General features: G+C 34.5%; 1 protein-coding gene across 3 annotated transcripts in view; it reads right to left on the bottom strand.

Moving 5' to 3' along the window:
* COL14A1 (collagen type XIV alpha 1 chain) overlaps positions 1-15,063 on the bottom strand; it is a 175,504-nt gene that overhangs the window by 54,487 nt on the left and 105,954 nt on the right. For all 3 annotated transcript variants that reach the window (XM_036436874.2, XM_036436876.2, XM_036436877.2), the window contains exons 33-36: positions 14,327-14,436; positions 13,134-13,292; positions 4,603-4,680; positions 2,666-2,752 (exon numbers count right to left, since the gene is read on the bottom strand). In XM_036436874.2, the coding sequence (XP_036292767.1) occupies positions 2,666-2,752; positions 4,603-4,680; positions 13,134-13,292; positions 14,327-14,436 (434 nt within the window). The remainder of the gene's footprint in view (positions 1-2,665; positions 2,753-4,602; positions 4,681-13,133; positions 13,293-14,326; positions 14,437-15,063) is intronic.

Genomic DNA, 15,063 nt, shown 5'->3' with positions numbered 1-15,063 from the left:
CAAATTTACAATTTCATTTACTGGACTTTATATCTAAAATTCAGAATTTCACAATTAGGGAACACATTCTCCTAAAACTTATAGGGAAACTCTGTAAAACTGGACAAAAGGCCACAAAATAAATATCAGAGAATCAACAGATATCAAAGAATTGGTACTATACAGACTATCTTCCCTGATAAAGTACAATAAAATTAATACATCAATAAGAAAAAAATAAAAGTTGCACACATAATTGAAAATTTAAAAAAGCACTTCTAAGTAAACTATGACTAAATGAAGCAATAAATGAAAATATAAACAATAGCTCACAAAAATATTAGATTTGTCTACATAGAATTAAAATTTCTAGACAGTGTAAGTTCTCATAAACAACAAACAATCCATGGGCCAGGAAAATATATTTTCAAACCATATCCTATATAATAAAACCAACCGAATGGCAGAACGACCAGTCACTATGATGCACACTGACCACCAGGAGGTAGACGCTCAATGCAGGACCTGCTCCCTGGTGGTCAGTGTGCTCCCACAGGGGGAGCACCATTCAGCCAGAAGCTCTGAGCCAGGCTCACAGCTGGTGAGTGCAGTGTTGGTGACAGGAGCCTCTCCCACCTCCATGGCAGTCAGACATCCCCTGAAGGCTCCTGGACTGCGAGAGGGCACAGGCCGGACTGAGGAACCACTCCAGCCCCTGCAAGTGCACAAATTTCATGCACCAGGCCTCTAGTTGTTAATAAAGGGTTAGTGCATAAAGCCACTTATAAACCAGTGAGGAAAAAAAGCCTGTATAATAAAAACCTAGCAATGTTTATAATCAGGTAATTCATATAGGAAAAAGTCCAAATGGCTAAGAGACATGAAAAACTGCATCATCTCACTAGCATGGAGGGATAGTCCTATTAAAATTAAATTAATGACATTTAAAACAAAATAACAATGACAGGGTTTTATAATCATCAGATAAAGGAAGGCATTCGTATTTGGCAACATCAAAGGGTCTTGGTGAATGAAATGCATGGGAACTGGCTCTCATACAGAATTTGGGGAAGAGGACATTGGGACAATCACACCAAGGAGCAATTTGGGATTTCTTCATGAAGCTGATTATGCACCTTCCTTCTTCTCCAACAAATCTAAGTGTTATTGCAAGAGCACTCACTCTTGTTTGCAAAGAGACATACAAAGAATGTTCACTGTAATAATACTGTCACAGGGATAGGTCAATAAACTGTAGTTTATATAATGGAATACTTTACAGCTGGTACAACAAATAAACTAAACAATGTGAGTTAGCCTTGATAAAGTTCAAAGACATACTTTTGGGATATAAAAAAAAAAGTTGAAAACAAATCATTGTTTTCAATTTCCAGGTTAAACTAAAGACAACTCTTTACATTTAATTAAAGTTTCATAATGCACAAAATCCTTATATACATATTGGCTTGTTTATTCCTCAAAATACCAGTTAAAGAAGTGGGTACTATTGTATATACAAGGAAATTGAGGTTCACAGTGATTCAATGACTGGCCAAATCTTGCAATTTAAATATAATGTTTTTACTATTACCACAAATTTGCTTTTTGGGGATAAAGAATCTTTTTTAAAATGTGTTTGGGTTCTACATTCATAGCTTGAAAAAATGTTCTATGTGCCAAAGATAAAGGAGAAACTGCTGGGATATATTTCAAATGCAGTCAGCAGGTTCTCTTCATTTATGTTCAGTTCAGGAAATGCGGAACGTTAGGTTGTTGTTGGTACCAACCTGGAGTGAAGGTTCCCGCTGCAAGCCAGCTGCCAGAGTGGGTTACCTACTGCTCACATGCCACCTGGGCTGGCCGCCTCCAGGAGGCCAAGGTACAGACCCTGGCCAGGCTTCAGAATCTCTCTCCTGGGCTTCTGTATTTGCTGGTGCACCTTCTACCTGCTTTCTTTGTCTTCTGCCCTGATGTAATTCTTATTCCCTAACCAGACACCAGCTGTAGCATACTTATATCAAAGAAATACTGCTAACCCAGTTTAGCAGGTAAGACAAAAAAATGAACATTTAAACATATTACAAAAGAGTTATGATGCTAAATACAAAGACCCAGATAGTGAAATTTTATGTATTTTATATTTTACGAAAATATGTTTTCTTTTTCTCTCTCCTTCTGTTCCTCCCTCCCTTTCTCCCTCCCTCCCTTTTTCTTCTCCTCCTCTTCCTCCTTCTTCTTCCCCTTCTTTCCTCCCTCTCCTTCTCTGTAGAAAGTTCTAGTCATGCTCAGATGACATTCTTTTTCTGAAAAATTCAAAACCCTCCCTTCATACATAAATTTTGATAACAGAATGAGAAAGACGAAGGCATGGAAATATTATAGGTATAAGTAGAGGGCAGATATTTAAAACATTCACACTGAGAATAAACCACAGGAGTTTCAAGGGAACATTTTGAATATATAGCAGCATGAGGGTTGTCTTGCATAGTGATTAAGAGCATCATCTCTAGGGGGCACAGAGACATGGATCTGAAGACCAAATCCTCCAAGCTGTGTTCTTTAGGCAAGTTATGTAACATCTCTGTGATTAGATTATGGCACAATGGAGATCATATATCAGACACACAACAAGTGATAGCCTTAAATATTATTAAAGAACATTTAAGCCCAACTAGGCAAGTCTTACCGGTGGGCCTGCTGGTCCCAGAGCCCCTTTGTTGGTTTCAGAACAGGAGCAGGAATGTGGAAGGTCTGGGCAAGTCTCCTCATCCCTCTGAGAAGAAAAAAATAGCACAACTATTAAAAACTTTGACTTAAGACACTTTAAAGTGAGCATTAGTCAGAAATATTTTCTCCCGACCACAAAAATATTTTCTTTAAAGAATAATGAATGAGTGTCCTGTGAGTCATTGACAATCATCATTATTAAAGGATGTTAAAAACCTGTTTGGGAATCCAGGAGAAGAAAGAAAGGCAGAAGTGGGTGTAATAAAATAGCTGCCACACCACCTTACTATTTAATTCAGTTGGAGCAGTAGTACTCTATGAACATTGTGTTACAATATTTTTCCCATTTCAAAGAAAAAAAGAAAACTTGCTGGTCTAGTCAACCAAAATAACTGCATCTATATTAAAACAAACAAAATAAAAACAGTGCTTAAAAACATCATCAGCCAGACTGGGATGGTTCAGTGGTTGAGCATTGAACTATGAACCAGGAGGTCACAGTTTGATTCCCCCATTAGGGCACATGTCCATGTTGTGGGTTCAACTCCCAGGAGGGGGCATACAGGAGGCAGCCAATCAATGATTCTATCATCATTGATGTTTCTATCTCTTTCCCTCTCCTTCTCTAAAATCAATATATATATATAATTTTTAAAATTAAATCATCATCAATTCTCTGTAACAATTTTAACTATTGTTCCCATTCTATGTTTGGGGGGTAAAATAAATCATGGCATCAACCTAAAGCTTTGAGATAGGAGGTCATATTTATTCTCTTGGAGAATTTTGTGGTGATCACATTTTGCTTGACACACTGTTGGATTCATGGCATTTGCCCTTCCAATTTCCAATCTACCTATACTTATGTATGACATCACAGCGTCTGTGATTAAATTCTACCACAGAAACTACTTAGAAACTTATTTTGTTAAAGAAAGAGTATTTCCTTCTCAAACATAGTTGATGTTAATTTACTGCCTGCAATAGATGATGTGATTTTTGTTGTAAGATCTTAAGAAGGCAAATCACTCAGACTTTATGATGGCTTCTCCATGTCCATTCTCCACATTTAATTATTAAGACATGACTACCATTCAACCATGATGTGTGTCATCCATTTCAGCTCAGGATCTAAGGATCTGAAGATATGAATCTGCCTATATATATATATATATATATATATATATATATACACATAAGGGTATATATATATATATATATATATATATACCCTTATGAATTACACATGGTATTAATAAGAAAAAGTTTGATTTTTTTCTTGTACCACTACATAGGTCATATAGCTTATAAGAGCAATTCCAAAACTGTGCGTCAAGGGTGCCCTTGGGCACCAAGACAAGGTCACAGGAGCATGTAAATGTTTTAAACTAAAGAGAAATACCCAATGGACTTTGTATGAGCAACCAGCTCAAAGTAGTTCACAGTTTCAACAACAGATTTTGAAATACTATTTTGATGATGTTACATATTTGCAAATCTGGTTTTTCAGCATTCGCTTGTTTAGTAGCAAGTACCATGAGAAAAATCAATATGGAAAAACAAAGTGAGGTGGAAATGTCCCATTAGATTCCAAGATTTAAGCAATTGTACACTGCCAATAGGCACACACATCCCATTAAGTAATTTGGTTATTTAAGAATAAAATAAGTACATCATTTTTTTTTCATATGGCTACTGAGTTATTAGGACATAAACATTTAATAAGACGTTTGGACCTATTGATAATTACTTCAGCAATGGACCTGTTAGGTATTTCTTTTGGAATTATCTCTGACATGAATTTTGCAAAATAGCATTTCATTTTCAGAGAAAACCCAATATAACTTTAGAACATTTAATGAAGAACAGTCCCAATAATGAACGAAGATTTCTTACCAGGCCTGGTAGTTCACAGCACTTGTCTTTATTAGCCCAGGATGTAGAACAAACAATATCAAACATTTGTAACTGGAACTGAAATGTAAAGTGAAATTGTCATTCAATAAAAGATAGATACCTTGTGTTTATAGCTATAATGATTTCTTATTATATATCAATAATAGGACACCAATACATTTATAATGTAACATTACCAAAAATAAATTAAAAAGTAATTCCAACAATATCAAACCAATTAGCTACTCAAAGACACAATGGTCTAAGGTTTTTGTCTACAGTTCTCCATCTACCATGCAAACGCCCATATTTATCAAAACTCCCCTTCCCATCACCACCTAAAGACTCTTAACGCCTCTGTTGAAACCTTCCCAGCAGTGTTCATCATGGTTACCCCAAGTGCCTCTGTAATCCTGCAACATCCCTTAGTTCTCTTTCATAGCATGTCCGCCACCATACAATACATTTATTTATATTTTCTTCTCCTTAGACTGCTAGTTCTTCAAAGGACAGAGAACCACTTATTCATCTCCGTGTCCCCTATTGTAATATAGAGCACATAGCAGGTGTTCAATAAAGGCTTGTTGAATTAATTCCAACTTTAGTCATTCATGCATACATTCATAAAATTTCTCTTTAGTAGGACATAAGCTAGAGTCCATGTAGACCTTTAGGATACAAAAATAAACAAAACCACCAAGTGTTCTGCCCTCAGTGAATTTCCAGGGAATGAGAAACAGGCACATAAAAGCTGTTTTCAACATGGTAAGTGTCATGACAGTCACATATGGTATTGTGAGAAGCTGGGCTAAGTGTATTTTTATTTAAGCCATTGATCATGCCATAAATATTTAGACAGTCTTGCTCTATTAGTGTATGTTGGCAACAACTCAATATGTATGTTGAAATATACAGAAACATCATTATACTATCATTAGGGGCTGATACTAACATCATGACCCAACTACTTCTAATATTATATTTCTTCTTATATTATACTCACATATTAAAAGTGTCATCAGTTAGAGAGCTGGGAGAAGGATCAAGTTTTTTTTCTTTTTCTTTTTAAATCTTCAACCTTCCTTCAGCAAGTGGTGTTTTAAAGCAAGAGTTGGAAACTCCTGGTGCCTTATTTTCTCCCACATAATACTATTCATACCTGTCAGTAAATACTGTTTCATCCCAGGATTAAACAGAGAATACCCTAGTAGTTAGGGCTATTGAAATAGGTTAGCAACGATGCATGCAATATCACAGAAAAGCCTGCCCTAGATCATAGTCAAGAGAAAAACTCAAGCTTTCTCTCAATATATCTAAGAAGAGCTGTGTCTTGCCGCGAACATCCTTCCCCAAGTGAGTTTTGCAAGATTAATACAATTACCCTTTAACTTTGAAAGCAGATCCATGAATCAAGGCATCATGTTTTCTTATGTCTATGTACAAGAACTATGTTATTTGAAGAAATATGTGTGTGGTTCACTGATCTTATTTTTTCAGGCTAATTTTTTAAAAAATTTTTACCAAAGGGTATAATATCTTAGTCTCTGCAGGGCAGCCATACAACAAAATTGTGACCATTAAAAAAATTAGGTTTTTAAAATTAGAACATTTTTAAAGAACATGATTGTTGGTTTTCATGAACAGCAAGAGCAGCAAAGATACTTCAAGAAACACAGTGGGTAGGAGGCTTTGGAGCTATACTATCGTATAATCCTTGAGTCCTTCCCTCACAAGCTAATTCATTTTGAACAAATTATTTAATGTCTTAGGGTCTTGAGATTTTTTTGTCTGTAAAATTAATATAATAATAGTAGCTACTGAATAGTAGGCATTCATTAGTGTAATAATAGTAGCTATAATAATAAAATGAGTTAATACAGGGAATTATTTAGAGCAGTGCCCGGAACATAGTTATTTTAAGTAATAAATATTTTAATGTAATATGTACAGCTCTTTCATAATTGAATTCTTTAAGGTAGAGGAGTATATAATTCAAAGGCCAAAAATGTAGAATCAAAATGAAAGTGATATAGTATTGAGGGCAGATATATCATAGTAGTGTTTACATAATAATCATATATATTTAATGTTCTGAGTAAAAACTTGGCAAATAACAATAACAACAGCAGCAAACATTTAGTGAAACCCTACTACCGTGTTTCCCTGAAAATAAGACGTCCTCCGAAAATAAGACCTACTTACAGGTTTCCTTCTGAGTGAAATGTAAGGCATCCCCCGAAAATAAGGCCCCCCTAGGCTAAACATGAGAGATTTGGTCCACTGATTCTGAAAGAAATGGAGTCACAAGAAATTCACCAGGAGAAATTCTGGACTTGGATTGTTATGATGTTGTTCCAGAAGATGATGACATGATTGTCATTGAATAAATGAGTAAATTCTTGATACTGTAGGATTCACAGTTTGTCTGGTTTGTGTTGACAACTATCGTACTATCATACCGTATACAGGTAATAAATTTCCTTTATTTTCATTTAACAATAAATGTGTACCGTATTCTTTTTCATGGAAAAATAAGACATCCCCTGAAAATAAGATCTAGCGCATCTTTGGGAGCAAAAATTAATATAAGACACTGTCTTATTTTTGGGGAAACAGGATAAGTACCAGGCACGAGCTTAAGGACTTAGCCTCTATCATTTAATCTTCAGATCACCACAATGAGGCATAATGCAGTACTACTAGTCTCCCCATTCCATAGATTAATCCCTGGATGCAAAAGCCTCCAAAATTTAAGCACATGCTGAAAGATGAGTTCTGGTTGGAATTTGAACAGTCCACATCAATTTCTTATGGTTCATTTTGCACTGAATACATTTTTAGTCTAATATTTAAAATACAGATACCCGAGCCTAACTTTACAAGGCCATTTGTCTGGGGACATTTATTAAATGGGTCGCATTATGACAGCATTAGATAGAATCAGCTAAATCTGTAAGTCATTCATCCATTAAGAAATTTTCCATGTCTGAACAGAGCCCTCAGTGTAAAACCATTTTGTGACTGGGAAGATTTACATAAAGCCAAGGCCTTCCACTAGCCCCAAGTTGGCACCAGGCTCTGTGGAAGTTTTTAAATAAACATTCACCATCTAATTACCTATAACAGTATAATGTCTACATGTCTTTGGCTAAACTTCTGCCCTACTGAGTGATGGGAATGCTTATGTGCTCATTTTATTCACTCAAGGGGTTGAATGCCTACTAAGTGCTAAATGAAGCCAATACTATCATCTGAGGAATGCTTGTGGGCTGCTTCTTTTTCAAGTTAGATGAAGTCAGCAGCCTTTTTTTTTTTTATGTGAGCACAAAAAAATTTATTCATAATTGTTTTGCATTTGTAATAGTTTAGATTCTTCAGCCTTTATTTAGGGACTTCTTTTTCCAAAGCACATTTCTGGAGTTTGATTAAAAAACCCTCTGATTTTTTTTTCAAAAGCAGTGACACACATATTTGTACCAATTATATAGGAAACGATATAGAAGTGGTCTATCGAGAGATCTTACATCCGAGTGCCTGTAAATGCAAGACAATATGGTTAAACATAAATCATACTTGAAGCAACTAATGCCAAGAGGTAGTCACTTTTTACTTTTGTAACTTCTTTCCTTTTGAATTAACCGAAAATAAAAATTTTATGTGCAAAAAATAAAAAGGAGAGAGAAAAGTGTAGAACCTCCCACTTTTACTTTTTATAATCTCTTTCAAGGGAATACTGAGCCAATTACAAATGCTTGTTTTTCATTATTGGACATTTCTGTCTGGATGTAGCGCAAAAGGCAAGCCATCAAGGTCAAATATTAACATGAAAATAAGATTAAAATACTTCTCAGCAGTTGCCACCGTGATCTGTGAATGTCAATTAAAATGTATCTCTGGGTCCACTTTCCACTCAGTATAGGATTTTATCCTTTTTTTTTTTTTTCTAGCAACACATAGCTAAGCTTATAATTTGAAATCAAGCTATACCTGAACTTATACTAATATTTATAGAGTTTGACATTACTCAAGAATAATGGCAAAAGATTACTGGAAACCAAACCCTTCTTCTGCTTTTGATTTGGTGTTCAACTTTTATTGACTCCGTTTCTAAATGAGGGCTTATTAAGCCTATACCATTTGTCAGATATTCAAGATAGTGTTTTTATTTGTTCTCTGTTTATTGATGTTAAGGAAAAGCATCGTGGTATTACTTAAATTAGGAAATGAAAATTAGCAGCTTTACTTGTTGGTAGGAATTAGAATACTTGGGTGTAGACATACTTGGGAGGACCATTTTGATCACATTTACTTTCAAGGTTGTGACTCAAATAATGTAAGTCTTTGGACTTGTCAGTGAACATGACACCCTCCTCTGCCTGAGGTTCTGTAATAATCAGACCCAGTGGAAGAGAGTTTAGAATGGAAGGCAGGTAACTGTATGCAAGTCACATATGATCTCACCTCACTTTGCTCATTTTTGGAAAGGGAATCCCTCCCTAACTCCTTCAAGTCTCAATTTCTGCATCCATAAAGTAGGGCTTAATTAAGTCTCCCTTCCTATGGGTATTGGAAGATTAAATGAGGTAATCACAGAAAAGTAGATACTGCCTAGTCCCATGGTCAGCAAACTGCGGCTCGCAAGCCACATGAGGTTCTTTGGCCCCTTGAGTGTGGGTCTTCCACAAAATACTTCGGCCTAAACAAGTATATTTTGAAGAAGTGATGTTAGAAGTTTAAGTTTAAAAAAATTGGCTCTTAAAAGAAATTTCAATTGTTGTACTTTTGATATTTGGCTCTGTTGACTAATGAATTTGTCTACCACTAGCACAGTTGGCATACCATATTATTAGCTACTATTCTTATTTTAAGAATTAAAAGATATAATTCTTGTGAAAACAATCATTTTATTGTAATTTTAAAATATTTGTTTCTATAGGATCATTCACTAGTCTACAATTGATTCCTGCATAAAAAGCTTTAACTTGGTAAATAATTTTAATAAAAACTGCATGAAATTTGTCTCTAGCAGCAGATGGCTAAACAAATGTCCATTGAATATCTGTTATATTTTAAAGGTGGAAGACACTAAGAAACATGACCGTAGGCCAGAAAACAACATTTTTTTCTAGAATCATCTCTGATTGGCAGCATTATAGTTTCACTGTATGTTAGAAAAAATAGGAGACATTTCTTAGGAGAAAGATGGGAAAAAGAAGAACAGCTGTTAAGTTTCTTCCCACTTGTGTTTTGACAGCTAAGTTAGGACTGCTTATTAGTTTAGTCCCACTGGGCACTTTTGCTGCCTATAAAATCTTTCATTGCAGAAACAAGTTGTTTTTATTATAAATGTGAGTAATTTAATATAGTAGTACTGTATCCCTAAATCCATTAATCTCTTCTCCACTCAACTTGGATTTAAGAAGAATATATTTTGTTTAGAGACTCAATATTTAAGAGTTTTTCCATCATCTGACACTTTTTTAAATCATTGCTGAATTTGCCCAGGGAATGCTGACATATAAACTACTAATCTCAATGATATGATAATTACTCCCCCTGGAATAATCCAAAACTGGCACATGACAATTCACTTTAGCTAGGTAGTGAAGTACAAGTGTATACTAAGATTTTTTTTATTTTTATTTTTTTAGCAATTTGTGATTTCTAAAGTGAAAACTGAGGACTGAAGCTTGTCTCTTGCCCTGCACTGAAACAATTAAGCAATAACCTTAAAAAGCAAGCAAGTTTCCAATCACATTCTTGAGAGCTAATCTAATATCATCCATTGTAGCATAATCAAATTCTTTAACAAGTGGGCAGACTGAAAACCTATTGGGTAATCCTTTGTAGAATTCTAGATTCTAACAAAAGCTACAACTTTTTCCCGACTAGCCTTACAAAGAACTCTTTTAATTATTGACTTCCATAAATTCCCCATTGTCTACTACTGGTTGGAAGATACCACAGAGGCTGCTCTGTTCAATTGCTTTTCTCTCATGGACAGTTAAAGATTTATTGCTAGTAGGACTGAAACCTACAGTAACTTTTGCTTCCAGGAATAAAGTATTTGATGTGTAATGACCATATATTTAGAGTACCATTTATTTACATAGAGTATAATTTGAAGTAATTGTAATTATAAAATTGTCATTTGAAATAATTATAATTATCAAACCATAATTATAAAATACAAATTAGGAGAGAGTATGAAATATATTATTGGATGGTTGTCAATACCACACATGAATGGAATATATACAAAACAACATTTTAACAAAAGATATGGAACCAATCAAATAGATGACATTCTATTTAATTTCCAGCAAATATTTCTTGAGAGCTTTGTTCATATAAGATTTATTAGTAACTTTGATGGAGGATAGAAGGATGTGGTTGTATGAAGACCCTGATATGGTTTCTATTTTGAGAAATTTATACTCTGGCTAGAGGGATGAAATGTAGATATATGAAAGAAAAAGAAAATAATATATGGTCAAAAATAAGCAGTAGAGGGTTAGAAAAGGTGAGAAAGAGAAGGTATTACTAACATTCTTCAATAATAACAGCTGCTCGTTATTGAATGTCTATTAAGTGTCAGGAGATGTATATGTATTATTCATAAAATAAAAATAATTTAATAAGTGATTTGGGCCTAGAATCTCATATAACTAGATTGTTTCTCTTTCTTAAATTAGAGACTATTCACTTAGCCACCCAAGCATCCATCTATATACATCCATTTATTCTTATAAGAAAGATATCCTTAGTTTGCTATTCTGTCTCTTTATAAGTTCTAGAGTGTGCTATCATATAAGTATCTTCCATGAGGCAGAAGATGGTGTGTTTCTTAATCAACATAAAATTCTGCATGTTAAGAGGAGACAACTCCTTTAAAAATATTATGTAAATGTCTTTACTAATAAAAGTCTCTTACTATAACTAAAAACAAGAGCATCTTCCATCACTTTTATATTCTCTCTTTCTAAATATCTAATCCATAGTTCTCCAAAGCAATGTAGAACAAAAGCACTTTCAAAGATGCCTCAAAACTCATTCTAAGTGAATAAGTCAGATAGAAATATTCCAGACAATATGATTTCACTCATATGTGAGATATAAAACTAAAAGCAATGAATGAACAAATAAGACAAACAAACAAAAAGACCCTCATAAACCTAGACAATAGTATGGTGGTTATCAGAGAGATGGGGAGATAGTAAAGAGTAAAGGAGGGTCAAATATATTGCGATAAAAGAAGATTTGACTTTGGGTTATGGGCATACAATGCAATATACAGATAATGTATCACAGAGTTGTACACTGGAAACATAAAATTATATTATCCAATGTCACCCTAATAAATTACATATATATTAGCATCAATGCACACAAGGATTTCATTTCTATTGTTACCACAAAGAGAAATGCCACAAAATAGCAGAGTCCCAAAGTAAATCACATTAGCACTCTGGGACCGTTTGCTGATGTGTAAAGTGAATGGGTTAGATGAGAGGAGTGCAATTAAAACTATGCTCCCTTAGGAACCATTGGAAGTGGGGGACACTTACTACCCCACGTCCTCTCTCCTTTTCAATCAGCATGGATCTGTTTTAATCTTATTCATTTACTTATTTGATTAACACATCAGGAGATTTCATTTGCACAAAGTGATCGTCAGCTTAAATAGACTTTGAGAACCACTAAGCTGTTCTAAAGTTTCATATAATGGGCTAGTTCTACCGACCTATCAAAGTACAAGACAATAATAGCCATTCATAATTCATTTTATGTTTCCGTGACACATAAGAGAAATGCAGAATTGTTGGGGTTGTATAAAATAATAAACTATTCCCCAGGCTAATTGGTTCTAATTTATAAAATGACTCAAATTAGAGAATGGTGGTAATTAGCTATGACTGCATGGTGTTAAAACAAAAACTTGTATATGCTGTGGGTAGTGAATGAAGAAAAAGTGATTTCTTTGCCAGTTGGAAGTATCCAAAGCTTAAATTCCTTGTTGTATGAAGAAAAGTATGTTATTTTAGAATGATTTGGTCACCTAGATAACATTATGATTAAAGGATAAATTTCACATGAACAATAGCAAAAAGCTAGTGGTAAAATGCCCAAATCTAATCCAAATGAGAGGCTTATGTCAATTTCCTGTGTATAATAATTACCCATTTTGTATGAATCTATATTTGCTCATACAAATGAAGTTCTTTCACAGTTTTGATTCTCACATTAACAAACCATTATGCCACAAATCATATTATGAGTATTTTACTATCTGAATCTTAAAATGCCTTTAGAAAATAAACTAGCTTAATTCCTGGAGTATAATATAGCAGAAGTTTACTGCCAAGAGCTTTAACTATGCATGCTTTAGTGCAATTATAAAGGCTGCTAACTATATAACCATCTATTCATCCATTCCTTTACCAAACGTCCCCCCTGGGTAATAAATAATTATATTTTTAAAAGACCGTTTTCTATAACAATAACATGGCCTCAATTGTGTATCTACTTACTGGTGCGGAGTTTCCATTTGGTCCTCTTGATCTAACCATTCTCCCTAGGACTTCGACACCATCCACTGTGATATTCGCTGATGCATTTATTGCCTTCTCACCCACTTGCTTGCAGTCAATAACCACTTTGGCCAAAGTCTTGTTGACAACAATGTGTAGCTGGATAAAAGTCAGGATGTTTCAGTAGGTAAGAAATGAGAGGAATATCTACCACATTTACATAATTACATGACTCATCACTAACATTCATGAAAGAGAAGAGCAGGAATTCTGTCACTTGGCATTTTGCTAGAGGAGAAAGGTTCTGCTTTATTTCCTCCATGACTGTCCCGCAGTCAGTACCATGTCTGTTTTTATTTAATTAATACTTTTCTTTAAAGTAACTTTCACTGTTTAAAAATCTAGCCTTCCTATAAAGCAGTACTATCTTGAAATCACAGGGTTGTGGTGTGAGTTATGCCTTTTCTAAAAGCACAATTAAACAAACATGAAAGTATTAAAATGTAAAAAATGCTGGTTGAGTTGCCAACAAAAGTTATCTGCAGTATTACCAGCAGTTGGTAGTTTAAGGTGAGGAGAAAAGATCTAAAATCTAAAGGGAAAGGAGGAAGGCTTTCTAGTGACTCTGAACCCAAATGAGATAAAGCTCTTCAGTTTAATCATGAATGGTTCAATTATCTGAAACTGGAATCTCTAGAATCTGGAGGTCTATGGTAATATATTCAGGAGTCTACAAATTCTTTGTGAGGATGTAAAAATCCACATCATCATGTAGGTGATGGTCAAGGTCAGTATATTCTAAATGAGACACGTTGTAAACAAGTTCTGCCATGAAATTTTAGTGCTGATAAAGCATTTCAATTTATGATGTTTGCCACATACTTCTTGTTTGTGGCAGTCTATTTGTTTAGCGAGCTAAAAGAGTGAACTTAATTGGCAAATAATGATTTCATTGTCATGATTAAATGAAATCAAAAAAAGTTTCAAACAGCTGTGTAAGAGAATGTATCATAACAGTTCAGAGAAAGGGTTGAAATTTGGCTCTGTCGAGTAATGAGTTTGCCGACCACTGCTATAGGTAATTCTTTCTTCAGTTGAAATTTGAGATCTAAAGCTCTATGAATAGTGTCACCATCTATCTCTTGCTTTGCCCACAGTGAATGAAGACTATGTGTACACAAAACATTACCCACCTTGTGAAAGCTTCCATGGAAAATTTTCCTAATTTCAGGTCCTTCAAAAGTAATAGTTTGAAAATCCCCACTGTAGTCATAGTTGAAATAGGTTAGGGTTTTTCCACCATCTAATCAAAGAAAAAGATTTTAGAAAGAATTAAAATGAGTGAATAATTTTCTACAATTCAACTCAAGACAGAAAATGATGCATCCATTGTTCTGAAGCTCTGTTTACAACAAAGTGATGGGTAAGGAAGGAAGGATCTATAGTACTTGGGTTGCCCAGGCTTTTAGCTGACCAGCCTAACTGACTTAACAATGTGGTGATGATGGCAAGGCAAGAACTCCTACACAAATTCTTCCTCTATACTTCATTGCCTACATCACCCTCTTGGAAGAGGGTTGTCTGAAGCTAGGACTAGAGGCAGACAGAAAGGGAGAATGAAGTTAATCAAATCTTAAGAAACAGAAACCAGACTCTTTGCCTAATTAACCTACTAGAGCAAACAACTTTCCCAGGACATGCAACTTATACTACCCAAAAAAAATGATACTCCAAGATGTCTCTTACTATGAACAAAGGAAAGCCTTCCTAATCTTGAGTATTTCATGTTATAAGGAATATTCTGTTACATAGAAATAAGAATATTTTCCTCACTAATTCATTCCCAGGTTACAATTTAATCAATTCAATTCTTCAGTCTGCTTTCAAAAGGAAAGGCTAGTCTTAGTCATTATGAGAGACTTCATTGTTT

The sequence above is a fragment of the Pipistrellus kuhlii genome, unplaced genomic scaffold, assembly GCF_014108245.1.
Source record: "Pipistrellus kuhlii isolate mPipKuh1 unplaced genomic scaffold, mPipKuh1.p scaffold_m20_p_14, whole genome shotgun sequence".
NCBI classification, from domain to species: domain Eukaryota; kingdom Metazoa; phylum Chordata; class Mammalia; order Chiroptera; family Vespertilionidae; genus Pipistrellus; species Pipistrellus kuhlii.
Note: the sequence above shows the minus strand (reverse complement) of the source record. Positions and strands in the feature narration are given on the sequence as shown.